The sequence below is a fragment of the Leucoraja erinacea genome, chromosome 26, assembly GCF_028641065.1.
Source record: "Leucoraja erinacea ecotype New England chromosome 26, Leri_hhj_1, whole genome shotgun sequence".
Taxonomy (NCBI): Eukaryota; Metazoa; Chordata; class Chondrichthyes; order Rajiformes; family Rajidae; genus Leucoraja; species Leucoraja erinaceus.
This window is the reverse complement of record NC_073402.1, coordinates 9,232,181-9,252,241: the sequence shown is the minus strand read 5'-3', so window position 1 is coordinate 9,252,241 and position 20,061 is coordinate 9,232,181. Positions and strand designations below refer to the sequence as shown.

The 20,061-nt window shown below is 41.8% G+C and overlaps 1 protein-coding gene across 6 annotated transcripts in view; it reads right to left on the bottom strand.

The window, feature by feature from the left end:
* nfyc (nuclear transcription factor Y, gamma) overlaps positions 1-20,061 on the bottom strand; it is an 80,809-nt gene that overhangs the window by 43,729 nt on the left and 17,019 nt on the right. For all 6 annotated transcript variants that reach the window (XM_055656117.1, XM_055656119.1, XM_055656121.1 and 3 more), the window contains exons 2-4: positions 11,972-12,096; positions 8,210-8,281; positions 1,113-1,226 (exon numbers count right to left, since the gene is read on the bottom strand). In XM_055656117.1, the coding sequence (XP_055512092.1) occupies positions 1,113-1,226; positions 8,210-8,281; positions 11,972-12,094 (309 nt within the window). In that variant the 5' untranslated portion in view covers positions 12,095-12,096. The remainder of the gene's footprint in view (positions 1-1,112; positions 1,227-8,209; positions 8,282-11,971; positions 12,097-20,061) is intronic.

Below are 20,061 nucleotides of genomic sequence, written 5' to 3'. Positions count from 1 at the left end.
TGTACCTTAAACAGTATAAATTTCAACCAGACGCTCTGTATTATATTCCTTCCCAATAAAAAAAATGCACACCAAACTGCTCAAACTTTTATCTTGCTTATAACTGTTAACTCCTTTCCAAGGGACAGCCTGAACCCAGGCTCAATAGCTGCACTGTTTTCATTCAAAGAAAGGAATGCTGTTAAGATTAATACCACTTAAGTAATTTTTAATGAAAATGTACAAACAGCATCTGAAATAAGAAAATTGTGCTTTTAAGAATTCTGTCAGAGCTTCACACTATTCTGACTGTTTGGAAATGCAGGACATGCACTTCTATTTAAACATATTCCCCTTCTTTTCCCTACCTGGGTGCACTATGTGCGATTCTGGTTCCATCGCAAGGATGTGATTAAGCTAGAAAGGATGCAGAAAAAATTGATAGGAAAGTTCCCAAGACTGGACAATTTTGGTAATAAAGAGATTGGATAGGTTGGGACGGCTTTACCTGAAGTAAAAAGCTGAGGGGTGATTTTATGGAGCGTTGCAAAATTATGAAGGGCATAGATAAGCGTCGATGGTCACAGCCTTTCTCCACCAGAGGAGGGGAAATCTAAAACCAGAGGGCATATGTGCAAGATGAGAGGAGAAACATTTAAACGGGACATGAGGGGCTAGTTTTTCCTCCATAGAGAAGGTGCTATATGGAATAAGCTGCCAGTGGCAAGTATAATTAAAATTATAAAAGTAATATCATTTAAAGACACATGTAAAGTTAAATGAAGAGGGAATCTTTGGAAGGATATGGGCCCAATGGGTCTAGTTTAGATAGACATCTTTGTCAGCAAGAATGAGTTGGGTCAAAGGACCAGCTTCTGTACTGGAAACCTTGAATCTAGTTGATGTCTACATCCCGTCCTTGACAAGGTTAAGAGTGATCAGTTGAGGCATTCAGTTTTGGACAATCCTGTTGCTGGATCGTTACAATGAAAACAGAAAATACTGTAAATACTCATCAGCTGCATCCATGGGATGAGAAACAGAGTGAACAGTAAGTTGTAGACCCTTCACATTTTGATTTAACCCACAATCCCAAAACTAGCTTCCTACTCAGCAAAGAGTGTTCAGAATACCTGCAGAGTTCTACGCTTGTTATCTTCAGTATGTATCCATGCTCGTAAGGATAACTCAGTAATGAAAATCTGAGCTGCTTTAGCAAATAGCACTGGTGCTTCGGCACTGATCATCTGCAAAAGAGAAAGAGAGCATGCAGTGATTACATCTTAACAATTCCTCCTGTCATCTGCTCTTTTTGAAACAGGCTGATCAAAGTACTTACTGACTGCACAGTGCTAATGGATGACAGAGGCATAGGTCTATAAAACCCCCAGAGTCCAAATGCAAGTTTTACAACCAAAGATGTGGTAGCACTGGAGAGGATCTAGCAGCGATTTAAGGAAGTCGCCAGGAATGCACAAAGAAGCTAGGAGGAAGGTTGGAGGAAGCTTGCACTTTGAATGACTTTGTGTTATTATACAATTTAAAATGAAGCAACTGGTATTTTGGGGCGTGATGACAGATTTATAAAACAATCATTCAGAAAATAACATGCAAATGTTTAAAATTTCAAAACTCGTTTATGTTGACCCTTCACCAAGAATTGCAAACTAATACTCAAACTTATTTGGCGAACAGACATTAGGTAATCGCTTTAATAACTTTTAATACACAATTTACCTGCACACATTGCTGCTTCAACATTACAGTGCATAACTTTATTGATGCATTGCATTAGTATTGCTTGGCAGCTGAGGAAAGCCAACTGGTTCATCCTCCAGTTTCTAATGCAATCATTGATCACATATAATCTCCTCTCAATGAATTAATCTTGGTTACCCTCGATTGGGATTTATGCTGTCCTCAATATATTTTTCCCTCCAATAATTTGCTTGCTGACTGACTCGTTAGTCATCACTCAACCCATCCTTTATACTCCTTGAAATAATGGTATCACACTCACCCTCTTCCAGTCTGCCAGCACCTTGGCTATTGTCAGACTGAAATGGAAATGTTAGTGAGACTTTGCTATTCTCTTCCTTGTTTCATACAAGACAATATTTAGTTGGGCCTGACGATTTCTCTCCATCGAACCCCTTTAAAATGTCCCCTCTATTTTTAGCTTACCTAAAATTTCACACTTTCCCCTTAACTAAAACACATGTACCATCACAACAAATCTTACACGAAGACACATGCCAAGAATGTATATTTTTAATCACCTTGTGTCGGCTCCCATTTTGGTCTCTGAAAATCCTTCCTCTTCCTTTCATCACCCTCTGGCCCTTCATAATATGTTCTATTTTCTTCAATTTTGTTTTTATTTATGTTATCTCTATCTTATCATACTCTCATGCCTATACTAATTTCCTTTATTTCATTTTTGCACTTATGTTCCTTCATACTTTCCAACGTATGACTCGGTATCAGATAAAAGCTTATTTTTCAACATTATCTATCCTGCACAACATCCTGAGTGATCTAGACTGGTTCATTTTTATCACTATGAACATATTTAGTCAAAAACAAGATTTTGAAGGATTTAAAAACACATGGCAAGGCTTATTTATGATTTTTGTGATATACAGTGCATTCAGAAAATATTCAGACCCCTTCACTTTTTCCACATTTTGTTACGTTACTGTCCTATTCTAAAATGGATTAAATTCTTTATTTCATCATCAATCTATACACAATACCCCATAATAAGAAAGCAAAAAAAAGGTGTTTAGAAATGTTTGCAAAGTAATTAAAAATAAATAACTGAAATATTACATTTACATAAGTATTCTGACCTTTCACTCAGTACTTTGTTGAGACACCTTTGGCAGTGATTACAGCCTCAAGTCTTCTTGCATATGACACTACAAGCTTGGCACACCTGTATTTGGGTAATTTTTCCCATGCTTCTCTGCAGATCCTCTCAAGCTCTGTCAGGTTGGATGGGGAGCATCGATGCACAGGTATTTTCAGGTCCCTCCAGAGAAATTCGATCGGGTTCTAGTCCGGGCTCTGGCCTGGCCACACAAGGACATTCACAGGCTTGTCACAAAGCCACTCCTGCATTGTCTTGGCTGTGTGCTTTAGGGTCATTGTCCTGTTGGAAGGTGAACCTCTGCCCCAGTCTGCGGTCCTGAACGCTCTGGAGCAGGTTTTCTTCAAGGATCTCTCTGTACTTTGCTCCGTTCATCTTTCTCTCAATCCTGACTAGTCTCCCAGTTCCTGCCGCTGAAAAACATCCCCACCTGCCACCACATGCTGCCACCACCATGCTTCACCGTAGTTATGGAATTGGCCGGGTGATGAGCTGTGCCGGCTTCCTCCAGACGTGACACTAAGCATTCAGGCCAAAGAGTTCAATATTGGTTTCATCAGACCAGAGAATCTTGTTTAGGTGCCTTTTGGCAAACTCTAAGCGGGCTGTCATGTGCCTTTTACTGAGGAGTGGCTTCCGTCTGACCACTCTACCATAAAGGCCTGATTGGTGGAGTGCTGCAGATATAGTTGTCCTTCTGGAATTTTCTCCCATCTCCACAGAGGAACTCTGGAGCTCTGTCAGAGTGACCATCAGGTTCTTGGTCACCTCCTTGACCAAGGCCCTTCTCCCCCGATTGCTCAGTTTGGCCAGGCGGCCAGCTCTATGAAGAGTCCTAGTGGTTCCAAAGTTCTTCCATTTAAGAATGACGGAGGCCACTGTGCTCTTCGGGACCTGCAATGCTGCAGAAATTGTTTTATACCCTTCCCCAGATCTGTCTTGACAAAATCCTGTCTTGGAGGTCACCAGACAATTCCTTCGTCTTCATGCCTTGGTGTTTGCTCTGACATGCACTGTCAATTGCGGGACCTTATATAGACAGATGTGTGCCTTTCCAAATCATGTACAATCAATTTAATTTACCACTAGTGGACTTCAATCAAATATCCCAAGGATAATCAATGGAAACAGGATGCACCGAAGCTCAATTTTGAGTGTCATAGCAAAGGGTCTGAATACTTATGTAAATGTGATACTTTGGTTATTTCTTTTTAATTACGTCGCAAAAATGTCTAAATAACCGTTTTCGCTGTGTGTAGATTGAGGTATTGTGTGTAGATTGATGAATTTAATCCATTTTAGAATAAGGCTGTTACGTATCAAAATGTGGTAAAAGTGAAGGAGTTTGAATGCTTTCTGAATGCACTGTACCTTAATGATCTAAACTTAAAACGCAGCAGACAAGATCATGCCTTGTAGGTTTTGGAATGGCAGCCGCGTTAGTTGATGCAGGACACTCAGGGATTGAGGTTCTGAACAATTGTAACTTCCCTCAGTACACTAAATGAGGAAGACCTTCCAGAAATTCAAAGATAGGTGGTTGAGCTATCTTGCTTGAAAAGGATGTTGCCCAGTGCTTTTGTGGCATGAACGTTGCTTGTCTGACTCTTGCTTCTTCCTTCCAAGTGATGCCATACACTTTGCTTGCAAATTGGACATAGCGTGCAATAGTGAGTGAATATTCACACTTGTAACCCATCATTTTAGCACACATTTGCTCATTTAACTCCACTGATATTTTACTAAGGCTCCGCTCTATGATCTTTGCTCTTGAGTTGGTCTCTTCACTGTCCGGTCTCCGAGCCAGGTCAAAAATAGGGATAATGAGAATTTCAAAACTAATACCAATGCGCGTCTGTTAACAAGGTGGCAGCATTCTTATTCTCGCTGTTATTTTCACTTGACCGACAACCGCCACACACCTCCACAGCCTGTGTGCCACAGGACTGGCTGTAGCGCCCAGGTCGGCTCGCTTGCCCCAGGTCTGACTGTGACACCCAGGACGGGTGTGTGCCCCGCGAATGGCTGCAGTTCCCAGGTCAGCTCGCTTTCCCCAGGTCTGGCTGTTGCGCCCAGGGCGGCTGCGTGTCCCGAGAATGGGCTGCAGTTCACAGGTCAGTTCGCTTGGGTTCAGGTTATGGTTCTGGATCCGAGCCGTAGGTTGCTGTGTTAGACCGCTCCCCATCCATCCCATGTTTCAAAAGCAATTTGGCCCAAGGCTATATTTCTTGGCTAACAATCTAGCCTTCGGCCTCCAACACACAGGGACATATTCAGGCCTTATTTTAAGTAAAAAATAGCGTCTTCATTGCCGGGAAATACGGTATTTTAAATAAAATACAATGAAAAAAAGTAAAGCACAACTAAATTTAAATTCAGACATTGGAAACCACATCTCAGATTGTTCAACTGGACCTGGATTGGTAGTTCAGTAATATAACTGCAACCACACCATTTAGTTATATACAGGTATAGTTAAAAGCATTTTGGACTCATTACTTTTCTAAAGTTTGTTTGAACATAATGATCAAGTTCATCAAATTACCACCTTTATCTTTGATACCAAATATTCATGTTCCCATCTTCCACTGGCTATCATATGTTTCAGTCTAAAGACATCTCCGATGGATGTTTACAGCATTGTATGCTCTCAGTCTCCCACAGGTCTGTTTGTAGATCTACATCAGGCGACAGTACAGTCTTTAAAACTGGGCGCTCTGGATGTTCGCGACACCAAATAACCTACAAAGGTATCAGGTTTCATTCCACCTTGGACTTCAGTTTAAGGTCACAAATTATCTTTGATGTGTCATAATAATCTCAAATGCTTCTTGGACCAGTTTTCTATTAATGACTTTTTCCACAGGCAAGTACTACACTCTGCAGTGAGAAAAAGGGAGTCTGATTTACAGCTATAAAAGGATCAAAAGGGCATAAATGGAGGAGTCAGGAATTAGGAAGTCTTTCACACTGTTATGCTGTGAGCAAAGTTTTAATTAGCAGACTTTTTACATTAATTTCTGTTTAACTTCACCATCAGAGTGGATAGATTTGTTTATACACATTGCTAGAATTTTAAAAAGTTATTTTGTTAATAAAACTACAAAATTATTGGATCGTTGTTTAATAATCAGAACAAACACTTTTGTGAGTTTTGAAGATAATTAATAATCGCAAGCCACTGCATTATTTCTTAATGATGAAGCACTTTGAGCTGCAAGGATTTAAATCCCAGTCATACAAGATTCTGATTTGGTTGGTCAGATACTAAATTAAACAGAAAGGAAACAGAAATAGACCAAGAGATAAAATTATAACTCAACTCTTATACAGCTGCTCCTACGATGGGGATACGTTATGATAAACCCATCGTAAATCGAAAATATCTCGTCAAATACACATGCATACAATGTGATCACGTGACCGGAAATGATCATCGTAAACTCAAAATATTATCGTCAATCGGGATACGTACGTCTGATCTATCTGTCTGATCTGATCTGATCCGATCTGTCTATCTATCTATCTATCCTGAACTAAAACTCTCATCTTGTCTTCTTCCAGTTTGTGTTGTATTTACATTTGAGCAAAAAAGGTACCTAATAGTGCTATGATTTTTTGCCATCTTACTCACCATTCTCCTGTGCTACAAGCGCATCAAGTTTTGTTCCGATCGTTGGAATATTACAAAAGTTATGAAGGTGTAAAAATCGTAAGATCAGCAGTTTGGTCTTCTCTCCCGTTAGTCGCCAGGACGGCAATGCCCCTTCCGGCACTTGCTGTCAATCACCGAAGCAAGGAGAATAAAACCCTGGAGGCCGGGCTAAGTCCATGAGCTGTCCAGAGGCCCGTGGCTGCTGACAGCCTCCGCCTGAAGCAGCCCCCTCCCCGCCTGCAGGACGTTCCCCACCCCCGACAGCCCCCATCTGAAGCCGCCCCACTACCCCGGCTGCAAGATGCGCCCCACCTCTCCCCAACCGGCTCCGAAAGCCCGCGCCTGAAGCTATCCCCCTCCCTCAGTTGCAGGACGCTCCCCTCTCCCCCCATCAGCCCATGTCGTCCCCCTCCACTGGCCACACCCCCGGACCCGGCTGCCCCCCCCCCCCCCCCCCCCCCCCCCCCCCCCCCCCCCCCCCCCACCCCCCCCCCCCCCACCGGCACCCGCATGAAGCCGTCTCGTCCACAGCTGCATGATGCTCCCCACCTGAAGCCGGTGGGGAGTGGCAGTGATAGGCCACGACAGCGGCAGGGGTAGGCCACGGCAGCTGTCCTCCCCTGGCCCCCGACAGGCCTCAGCATGAATCCGCCCCCATCACCCTGCCGCAAGACGCTGCCCCCCGCTACCGGCCGTCCCCCTCTCCCTGATGCTCCCCCCACCCGCACATGTTCTGACAGCCCCGCCTGAAGCCCCCCCCCCCCCCCCAGGCCATTGACAGTCCCAGTCCCCGCCTGAAGCCGTCCCCGACTAAAGGGCGCTTCCGCCAGCCCCCGCCTGAAGCCGCCCCACTCCCCTGGCTACAGGATGCTCCCGCCGGTCCCCGTCTGAAGCAGTCCCGTCCCCAACAGCAGGATGCTCTCCCAGCAGACCCCGCCTAAAGCCGGTGGGGAGCGGCAGCGGTAGGCCACAGCACCGGGTTTCCCCCCCCCCCCCCCCCCCCAGCCCCCGACCTTATTACGAATGCTCCTTGCATTGAGCCACAAAGCCTTCAGGCTTGTTTTTACAACACTCTTACCCCTTATACAATTATGTTGAAAAGTGGCCCTTTTTGATTTTTGCCCTGGTTTTGTCTGCCTGCCACTTTTACTTTTCACCTTGCTACCTATAGCTTCTACCCTCATTTTACACCCCTCTGTCTCTACGCTCACACATTTAAGAAACCCTTTCCCTTTAACTTCATCCTCCACTATCCCATTCGACACCCCACCCCCCTTATTCAGTTTAAAACCACCTGTGTAGCAGTGGCAAACCTGCCTGCCAGAATGCTGGTCCCACACCTGTTAAGATGCAATCCGTCCATTTTGTACAGTTCCCCCTTACCCCAAAACAGATCCCAGTGATCTAAGAATCTAAATCCCTGCCCCGTGCACCAGTTCCTCAGCCACACGTTCAGGTCCCGTATCTCCCTGTTCCTGCTCTCGCCAGCACGAGGAACCTGGGTGAAAGCATTTCAACCACTGTGGGGTTGCAACCGGTTAATTGGTATTGGTGATCGGTAGCCCAAGCGTTTGTTTTGGTGGGGGTGTGTGTGCACAGGTGTAGATAGTTTCCCATTCCTAAAATATGCTACTTAGAGTGAAACAGTGTCCCAACGCAACCTTCATTTTTAGATATTATTACAGCACAAACTGCCATGGTACCTTCACATCTTCATCAAGCTTCATAATCTTCTTGATACGAGCCAAGGGAAGATCCTGCATCTTGAAATCATTCTGTTGGGTCAGATAATGAAACAAAGGACAGAAAGAGTGGTTTAAAAACACAATGCAAGAGCTTCACAACAAACATCCAAAATACATGTGTTCCAGCAAATTACCTCTGTTACTTCTAGATAACTCGGGAAAGGTGGCCTGTGCTCAAATGATAATCAATAACTATGGACCATTCCAAATTTATTCTTAATTGCACAGACACCTCCAAAATAAGGCCAGTCTTATTTCTGGAATGTTTTCACGTTTTGGATTGAGATTACGATTACGCGAATCTGGGCTGGTATCACAATCGATGTTGGAATATTTTAGCTCTTTTTACAATCTGCCATACATTAAAAAGCCCTCCTCAATTCATTTTAAAATGGTGCCGTGTAAGGCAAGGATTTATTTTATAATGAAGGGAAATCACACCACACCTCTTTGGAACTGAAAAGCAGTATTAGGGCTTGGTAAACAATTGAGAGACTTTCAGATAGGGAATAGTTTGTTTTTTTAAACGTCAAAAATCAAATTAAGAATTATTAGGCATGCTAAAATGAAGTTGAAACATGAGCAGAGATGAGTATCGACAAATTAAAACATTTTTGTTTAAAAGACGGAATTCAAAGAAAAAATACAAAGTAGGGGAACAACTTAAAACCAACTTTTCATGTAATTCTGTCTGCCCAAGTATTGAGATCTTCGTTTGTACAGCAAATTAAACTAAGCCTTGTTTTTTGTCTTGCTTTGAGGAAAGTGTACACTAAACCAGAGCAGCACAAGATGGGAAAAGTACCAAGGCCAATTTAATTTATTCTTGAGCACCGGAGGAAATGACTGCAGTAATGCTCAACTAAATGTTCACTCTGACAAGGTGCATTTATATAGGGTCTTAATGGAGCAAAGTGCCCTAAGGCACTTCACAGGAGAACTTACACATAAAATGTGACATTAAGCCACAAAAGGAGAAATTAGGGTAGATGTTTAGAAGGTCGAAAGGCAGAAATGTCTGCCTTTAACTTGCACACTATTGTGTATCAGAAGCAGTGACCTTAAAACAACAGGCCCACAACTAGCCCAATCGCAGAGTACACTGGTGTCAAGCAAGACATCACGCTAGCCTCAACACTTGTCTCAGTCTTTCATGTAGCAACACAGCACCTCATTTCCAGCAAGCTTCCCGCTGAAATGGAGCCAATCTATGGGACAAATGTCAACATCTGCAACTCAAGGGTCATCCACCCACCTGCTACTGCTCTACCACAAATTCAACCAACAAAGATCCACAAGACTACCCTGGAATGCCTCACCTCAGCAGCCACTCTCACCAAGAACAGAAATCCACCACTTTCAGTTCACCCATAGAGCATTTAACCATTGGAGGAAAAGATCAGGAACTCAAACCAGCAGAAAGATCAGGGGCTCAGGTCAACAATATTCTCTGTTCCCAACTACAGCAGTTGTACCAATAATGTCATGCTTGCAGAACCAAATCTCCCTGCATAATAAGTGACTCAATGTTAAATGTCCTTTTCCAGATCAACAAAAGCCAAATTCGTACTCCGTTTGCACCATTGGACAGATCTAACTGGTCCTGAAACAGACACACCAAATCGTAAGTGCAGCTCCTACCAAAATATTTAGGCACTGCAGTTATCTCCTGCCCACCTGATACAGAACTTGTGGAACCCACATTGGCCTCACCAGCTATCTAAAATCTCTCAGAACTGGGATAGAAGCCATCCTTAAACTGTAAGAAAAACTGGGAAATGTATTGAAGGGTCCTGAGGCATTTAACTGGAACACCTTCAAACAAAATGTGAAAATAAACCACAAGGAGATATTGGAGCAGATGGCCAGAAGATCAAAATATTCTTTTTTTGGAGCAAAGAGACAGGAGATAAATTCATAAATTAGCACCTAAGCAGCTGAAGGCAAAGCCAACAATGGTGCTTAAAATTAAGAGAGTATGAGTTAATGCACTTTGGTGAGGTTTGTAGGATGTACATGGCTGGCAAGGGAAAGGAAGCATATTGATGAAAATAGCAAGTATTTTTAAAATTAATAATACTTAACTAAGAATCAAAGAACAATGAACATGGTATTGAAGGGCGAAAGGGATATGGTGCGTTAGCTGATTGTTAGAGAGAATGAAAGGCAAAGGGCCTGCGAATGCATGGGTCTCAGCTACCTGGAGAAACTGAGAACTTAAGTGAAATTAGATAACAAAGAAGAGGAAGAAATAGCCCATGTTGGCAATCATTCTGAGAACAAGAGAACTGGATTGTTGAAGAACCACATGTAAAGCATATGTTTTATTTAAAACAATTAAATCTTAACCTTTCAATTAAATATTAGCAGACACTGAAGCATTCAGCACAATTTGGAAAAGAGACGATATTTGACAAACCAGATCTATCCTTTGTGTTTACAAAATAATTATTAAACAGAGATCTGACGCACATTATCTGCTTGATATGAAAACATATTCTCAGGTACAATGGGAGTGACTGTGCGAAAAATTAAGTCCAATTGCGTCACTGATGATATTACAAGATGGACAACTAATTAGCTGTACATTGGATGCAGATACTGATTGTAAATGAAACAACCTCATTGGGGTCAAGTCATTAGTGGGTTTGTCACAGGTTCTGGTGCTCCTCTGTAGGTGCGGTGATTAAAATAATTAGTCAAGGAGTAAGAATCACAAAATAATTAGAGATTACAACTGGAGTGGCAAATGTCCTCCACTATTAATAATTGCACAATTATGACTATAGCTGAAAATAACATTTATGATTGGTCAGGAATGGCTACCTAGAGAGATCAGATGCTAACTGGCTGGGGCAATAATAAACGGGATCCTGGATTGTATTGCCAAATGTTCATGGGAAATCTGGGACCTCAGCCGAGTCATACATAGAAATATGGTAACTGGTTTTCTCTCAACTCCAGATGCTTATCAGAAAGGGCAAAAAGAACAAGGCCCAACCTACGTCATTGAATTTTGCTGACAAACCCAACTGGAGAGCCACTGACCTTGAGAGGGCCTGATATAGCCACTTGCATTGTTGAGGATGTAGATGAAGTAGAGTCATAAATGAAATGTAGTGATACAGCAAAGAAAAAGACCCTCCAGCCTATTAATTCTACTACCATGACACCCTAATCCCATCTCTAATTTTAATTTTCCCCTCATTCACATCAACTGTACCCCAGATTCTACCGTTAATCAACACACTAGGGGCTACTTCCAGTGACCAATTAACTGACCAACCAGTACATTTTTGGGAAGTAGCAAGAAACTGGAGCATCCATGCAGTCCAATGAGTGCATGCAAAATCCACAAAGAAAGCACTGGAGGTCAAGATCAAACCCATGTCACTGGTGCTGAGAGGAAACAGCTTCACTCGTTGAACCACTGCTTCCCTTATTTCAAGTGGTGAAATGAGGGAGATTGACCATGGACACTGGTCTAAAGACTGGTATCAGTCTCATCCTGAACACATGCCGCAGCCTATAACACCACAAGTGCCGCAACTGCATTCCTTCCCACACTAGCGCACTGTCCAATTTTGACGGCTTATAAAGGCCAGCTTAATATTTTAAGGAATTTTGTCTCATACATATTTACTATACATTTGACCCATGGAAAAAATGTTTTTCTTTTAGCAGTGATCATTGACAAAGCCAACAAGCGACGAGGCATACCGGTGTTAAGTTGCGTATCTCTTCCATGACACGTGGCCAAAACGTCTGCAGCAGATGTTGGGCTTCGCTGTTGCCACCTCCTTGAGCGGCTGTACTGAACGAACCATCTGCAGTGGCAGACATTCCTAAAAAAAGAAAAAAGATTTCCATTCATATGGTGCTTGCCATGGTAATACAGTGGTGTTAATCGTGGTGTAAATAATAGGCAACAGACACAGGCGAACTTCATTGAAGATAGACACAAAGTGCTGGAGTAACCCAGCAGGACAGGCAGCATCTCTGGATAGAAAGATTGAGTGACGTTTCAGGTTGAACCATTCTTCATATGGAGACAGAGAGATATAGAAGGGCAAGGTGTTAAAACGAGACATCAAAGGGAATGAAGTTCACGGAAAATGTAGAATAGATCATTGTTAGTTAGGGGAAGCTGACAATGAAGCAAACAAAGATAAAATTTAATAAAGACAGACAGACTGGGTGGAGAACAAGAATGGGGAAGAGATGGAGAGGGAAAGTTTCATTACTCTTCTTTGAAATATTATTGCAGCATCTTTTATATTTATCTGAGAAAGCAGTCTTTAGTTTAACCACTTAATTGAAATAAAGTAACTACAACTGTGCAGTACTGTGCTGGGGAGACGTATAAGCAAATTGGTAGGGAGAGCTATTAGCACACTGCTAGGTTCAAAAGAGATTCAAAATGTGTGCACTGATGGGATAATATGAATAAGAATAGCTTTAAATAAATATTTTCATTTTGCTGAGTAACTTTAATAAGAGATCTGCAGTTTCAATACCAAACCTATTTTCTCACTATGCACATTGGAAGAACACAACATAATTGGAAATAGATGGAGTCTGCTTCACCTTTTAACAAGATCGATTTTTTAAAATGCCGCTAGGTTTGTCCTCCACATATCCCATATTTCTGAAAGTAAAACTATTAAAATATTTTTGGGGATGTGTTTATTGCAGGGAAAGGTCCTTGGTACATATACAGCAGACAGGTGGTCATTGTTGATGTCCATCAGTCCATAAGGTCAGAAATGGGGATGCGTCCCGATGTTTGAATAAATTTCAATTATGCACACAACTCCGCAGTAAATGAAACCGCACGTCTTCATGGGGCAAGATCGAAACAATCCTCACACTCGATGACATTTGTGCCACACAATTTCCAGGCAAATACCATGACCAATAAAAGGCAATTTAGTTTTATGGTCTTACTATAGAGATTCATAAAGTCATACAGCAGTACAAATTTGTCCATGCCAATCTAGATGCCCCTTCTACACTAGTCCCACTTTCCCAGGTTTGGCCCAGACCCCTCTAAACCTTTCCTACCCATGTACCTGTTGAAACATCTTTTAAATGTTGTTGAAATCAGATGCTAAATTCCCAACACTGCAAAGTCTTTCCACCATTTACAAGGAGAACAGCACAACCTGCAGCTGCTTCCTAACTCCATGACTTGGGAGTGCACTGTATCCTCAACGGCAGACCAGGCAGACAAAGTTATCTTGAACTGAACATCTGTGAAGGCGGATGAAGGCTACAACAGATCTATCAGCTCCAATCGTCTTGGTTCTCTTGTCATTGGAATTAGTTGATTGATTTGTGAAGGACCGTGCGCTTCTTGGGAGTGCAACATCAAGTGCACGTTAAACAAACACACGCACAGGCATCTTCGTTCTGTTAGCTGCAAACCAGGATTGGACTCATAAGCCACCTGAGAGTCCATAAAAACAACAGAATGTAGACCATTATCCTCGACATCGAGGTATAGCCACGACGGCAATCCATTCATCAAAATCTGGAAATCCCAACCCTGTGGTATGAACGCTGTGGTAGCACCTTCATCAGAAATGCTGAAGTGGTTCCAGCCAAGGCTCACCACCACTTTCAAATGCTAACCAAAGAGTGGTAACCAGATCCCACAAGTGAAGGAATTGCCATGTTGTCTCGGAAGGATTTTATGAAAATTCTCCCTGTTCCTTGACGGATCTTACTCTTATTCTAAAAGGCTAGTTAGAGATGGAGAAACTCAGCAGGTCAAGGAGCACCTCCAGAAATGCTTCTCGACCCACTGAGTTATGCTAGCTAATTGTGTCCTTTTGTATAAAACAACATCTGCAGTTCCATTTCTACACCTTAATCTTATTCTTGCCAGTTTCTGGAGGATCCATCAAAATCCTCCCCAAGAACAAATTGAATTCAGCGCAAAATACATTTATTGATGCCTGCTGTGCACAATCCTTTGGAGATATGTTGAGAAAATGTTTGCATTCATCATATTTAAATTTGATATTCCTTATCATCTTCAATTACAATTAAGACAATATGGAATATCAGATTTAAATTGAAAAAGCCAAGATCCAATTTTTGATTAGTTTAGAGAAAAAGCCTGAAAACAAGCCCTTCAATCCACCGATCATCGATCACCCATTCACGCTAGTTACATGTTATCCCACTTTCTCATCCAGATGTTATCCCACTTTCTCATACACATTAGGGGCAATTGTTAAAGAGGCCCTGTAACCTACAAGCCCACACATTTTGTCAGGCTCAAATCCATGGCGCGAGCAAATTTTTTACACTGACAAATTGCAAATCTGAGAAGAATGCAAAGGAGCGACAATTGGTCTCAATGTCAATGTCTGAAGAAGGGTCTCGACCCGAAACGTCATGCATTCTTTCTCTACAGAGATGTTGCCCGTCCCGCTGAGTTGCTCCAGCATTTTGTGTCTACCTTCAATGTCTTCAGGGCAAGACTGTAGTCCTTCAGCTGTCCAGCTTAGCAACTTAGCAAAATGGAATTGAAGGTTTACCCTTGAACTGGCAATTCTAATTGAAGTGCCATCTCTTAGAATTTTTAAACGTCCCTGGTTACTAATTTAATTGCCACTTTGAACTCTGAAAGTGTTGCACAAGCTCAGTTCACCCAACCATTCAGCACAGGGTAATGAATTATTTCCAAGAGCAACATCCTTCTGAAAACAAGGAAAGTTTTTTCTGAAAATATTTATATTAACTCAACTTGCTTGCTCATGCAAATGGTCACAATTCACTGAACTTGGAAATAATTATAAATCGCCTGATTTGCACTTGTTTTTAGTCAACTTCTAATCTAGATCAGTGAAGATTTCAAAATTCACAAAATATCACGTTACTCAGCTTTGCCCAAAACATAATGCCCAGTAGCATTAGATAGGCGTGGTATCGCTGTCCGTAAAATTGGCAACATACACCTGAATCATTCGTGAATTCATGGTCAATAATCCCCAAAGTGATCAAATGACCTGCCACAAACATCTAGGCTCTCCGTATTTTAGTAAAGTTGAAGTCTGGTGACTGCAGCAAGTTTGACTGATTATACCTTAACAACAGTGGATGAGGAACATTTCTATTTTAAGATGACAAGATGCAAGTGTGTCTAATTTCTGGTTAGTCTAATATAACAAAGCAACTCAATTTTAAAACAACATGGGAATCATATTCTCATAATAAGAAAATAGTTACTTAACAACTGTCAATTAAAACACTGCAATAAGTAGAAGCTAAATTGAGAGGCTGGGTTAACATTCAAGACCATTGGTTTTGAAACAATTTATTTTTGTGGCACTAGGATGTTGCGTGTGAAGGTTACTTCAAAATGCAAAGCTTAAACAAAAACAATGAATCAAAGTTTCCAGAATCTCCTTGTCATACACAAAGGAGTGGTTCCCTTTGAGATGTACAAACACTACCCACTATTTAAGTTGAAAAGTAATGGCTAGTTTTAAAAGTACCCCAACAGTTGAAAGTACGTGCAAGTAATTCATCTCTTAATATTGTGAATGCAGGAGACTCCATCGGAGTTGGGCAATAGGATCTAGATCTCAAATCGTGTCACTAAAATGTTTCTCAGCCCTTACTTGCAATGGTTCAAAGATCTTGCTAAGTGATTATTAAATTAAGGTTTAAAAAAAAGAATTCAACCGCTGCTTTTAATGAGAACAATCCATCCATAGACATTTGTGAGCTAACTAAAGCAGATGCAATATTGTACAAAGCTGGTAATTGATAGGTGGATGCAGGCGGAAGTTTGAAGTTCGATGGAAGGTCGAAGAGCAGGAGAGAAGCAAGAATGTTGCAGACCAGGAGCGTTTTTGCACATTCTACCAGCTACAGAATTCTCATTCCTCCATTACTGGGATTTCAGCAATATTTATCATAGATATATTCAGTGTAGGAAAGGGTAAGGCAGATTAGCAGTAAGCCAGAATAATAGTGGAAACCAAGTCAGTTAAAAGAGAATGCCATCAAAAGCAACTTATTTGCATCACCAACAATGCTCAGCATTATGCAGTAAACAGCACAATATTGGAGTTAATCTTTAATACACAAATGATGCTCTAATACATCTATGATGCACGAACCCATTCCTATAACATGCAGGCCAACAAGTCTCATCTGAAGTCTCAACAGCCACACTAAGTTTTTTAAGTTAAGAAATTTGTCAAGATACGTGAATCCTTGGCATGGTTTGCACCCTCATTAATTCAGGAAGCATCATACACGCCCCAGTCAACATCAGTGGTGCTGAAAAAGAGACGGTCAAGGGCTTCATGTTTCTTGCCATAAAAAACACCAACATTTTGGATAAAACCCTCTGAAGCTACAGCCAAGAGCGTAGAGCAAGGCCTCTACTTGCTCAGAAGATTAAAGAAGTTCAGCTCCAATGATTCTCACCAACTTCTACAGATCCGCTGTAGAAAGATGTCAGTTTGCATCACAGCCTGGTTTGAGATTAGCTGCGCCCATGACCACAAGGAATTGAAGAGAGTGGTGGATGTAGCATAGCACCACACCGCAACCCCCCCCCCCCCCCCCCCCCGCCCAATTTCATCTACACTTTACACTGCCTCGGGAAAACAGTCTCATCACCATCGGTGGTCACTCGAAACGAATATGCCGACCCTCTCCATAAGGTCGTCTACTTGTGGGTCTGCAGATGTCTGTGGAGGCAGATCTGCGAACCACATACCTTGGTGCAACGTGGGCAGTGGAGACTGGCGATGGTTGATAGTTGTCGAGCCCCCTTCTCTCTCTCCTTACGGTGCTGTCACTTTGTTTCTGTGACATGGCATAGTTCCATTTCATGACGTGCCGCTCCTTCCTGCACGGATTTCCTCCAGGAGCGCCTGTCCAGTGCAATGTGCTCCCAGTTGCTTGATGCGATGTGGAATTTCTTCAGACTGTTCTTGATGTTGTCCTTGAAGCATTTCTTTGGCCCGCCAGGGGCTCGCCGACATTCCTTCAATTGAGAGTACAGGATTTGCTTCAGGAGACGTGTGTTGGACATGCAGATGACATGGCCAGTCTATCGAAGTTGGTGCTGCATTATTATGGTGGTGATGCTGGTCATGTTGCCTTCCTCCAAAACGCTGATGTTGGTGCGTTTGTCCTCCCAGCTGATCCTCAGAATCTTTTGTAAGGATCTTTGGTGGTATTGTTCCAGGGCTAACAAGAGCCTGCTGTAGGTGGTCCATGACTCGGCCCTTGTTTTCTTGGAAATCCAGAATCATTGTAAACAGCGAACAACTTTGTTAGACAGCATATCCCACAATCATCGGGTTGTTACCCATGTTGAGTTCCTATTCATCCAAAAGACTTGCCATACCTTGTGATGGGATGTTCACTCTGTCTGACAAGGAATTTATTCAATACAGTGTGCCAAGCAGATAACATTTAGGACTGCATAAAGAGGTTTTCAGTTACACATTGCTAAATTGTAACTTCATATAAATTTATACCAACACATTAAAGATCTTGTCCCATACAACAAGCTAATCAACAGCCCTCTGGGTCAAACATAATGCTGATATAATGAAAAGGACAGACCGGAAAGCGATGGTGACATTTAAACTGACAAGATACTTGGCTTTTCAGGAAAAGAATTAGTGAATCAAATTTTCCACCCCCGAATCATTTAAATAAATTTCATATTTTTAAATAGTTATATACATTAGGAATAATCAATACCACACCCCATTTCACAAATACAATAATTTTGGATCCTAACATTGCGAAGTTAGGATTCAAAATGTATATAATACCAAATATATAATATTTATTTCTTCAATGTCACATCCAGTTAATTCAATCGATCAGACAAATCTTGGACTTTAATTGCTATTACACTTTGACAGTTACATTTTCACATCAGCTCATTCCACACATTTTCTAAAAGAACCTATTTTAGTGCTAATTGTAACTTGTTTTATAATGTGGACTGATTCCTTTGGTCTTTAGTGGAAATGGGGCAAGTTGTGTTTAAGACTTTCATCTCTATGCTTGATGCCGAAGTGAAATGTCTTGCAATAATGCAGTACCTTTTGTCGCAAAGTACTTCACACATGAATTACTTTAAATGCTGACCCCCGTCAGAACCAACTCATCATAAACCAAGTATTTTCCTTCCCCATGTGTTCATGTGATAGGAGCTGAATTAGGTAATTCTATCCATCAAGTCAACTCCGCTATTCAATCAAGGCTGATCTATCTCTCCCTCCTAACCCCATTCTCTTGTCTTCTACACATAACCTCCGATACCCGTACTAATCAAGAATCTATCTCTGCCTTAAAAATATTCACTGACTTGGCCTCCACAACCTTCTGAGGCAAAGAATTCCACTGTTGGCTGGCCTGCCTTATTATGTTTTTTTTTTACTATTTATTTAGGAATTCCTAATATTCACAGGATTTTGCTTTGGTACAATGGCAAACTTCCTGCTTTATACAAAGAGCACAGTTGATCTGTAATTGATCACAAAACCACAAAAAGTCATTTGTACCAGAATTAAAACTACTAGGTCAGTTGGCGGTGAGATTTATTCATATACAAGATGAAAGTGTCACTATCAAGGTCAAAATTAAATAGCCACACCTGATGGCAACAAGCCATCATTTTAAACCACTGAAGTCCTTCTGAAGGTCCTCCATGGATATTACTGGAGAGGGAGATCCACAATTTCCATAAATAAATAGCAAAAAAAAACCCAAGCCAGTCTCAATTGTAGAAGTCTTAGGATTTTGGAAAACAGAGGAAACTACAATGTATTCAAGCAGGAACTGCAGATGCTGGAGGATTGAAGATACACAAAAATGCTGGAGAAACTCAGCGGGTGCAGCAGCATCTATGGAGCGGGGAAATAGGCAACGTTTCAGGCCGAAACCCTTCTTCAGACTGAAGAAGGGTTTCGGCCCGAAACTACAATGTACGTTGGTGATGTTACACACTGCAGTGGTGGCTGAGGGAATGAACATTTAGAATATCAAACTAGGTGCCAAAGGATTTCCTCTTAGAGCTGCAATCATCCAAGTGGGAATATTCAATAGGTCCCCGGTCCATGTTTGATGGTGTGGAGATCACTTGGTGTGGATGACCAGTGTCTGACAAAGCCACTGGCATTTAGTGATGGGTCTACCTTTCTTGTTGGAGATGCTCACTACTTGCCAGTTGCCCCAGTGATGTTAGCTCCAGCACGCAAACAACCACTGCATTAGGTGAACACAACGGCATCCGGCCAAATCAACAAAGCTGATCAAGATGATAGGAACCAGGATAGTCCTGTGAGGAAGTCATACAGTGACGTCCTGGGCCTCGTGTGACTGAATTCTAATGTTCACAAATATCTTATTATGGGCAATTATAGTTTCAACCAATGGAGAATTGATCCCATTGATACCAAAGATAGACACAAAATGCTGGAGTAACTCAGCGGGACAGGCAGCATCTCTGGAGAGAAGAAATCGCTGATGTTTCGGCCCTTCTTCATACTCAGTGATACCATACTGGGATAAATACTGCCTTACAGTCATTGTTACCTTGCATCTGGTATGCAGCTCTTTTGTCCATGTTTGGACTAAGGTGACAAGAAGTCTTAAACACATAATCTCCCCTACTGAACGAGAGACAGAAGTGCTATTCACCTCACCAAGCCGATACTTGTTCTAGTATTTCGTAGCGTTCACATTCTGATTTCAATGCTACGCATTTAACACTGATAAACCAATAAAATTAAATATTCTCAGAACATTCTGAATAT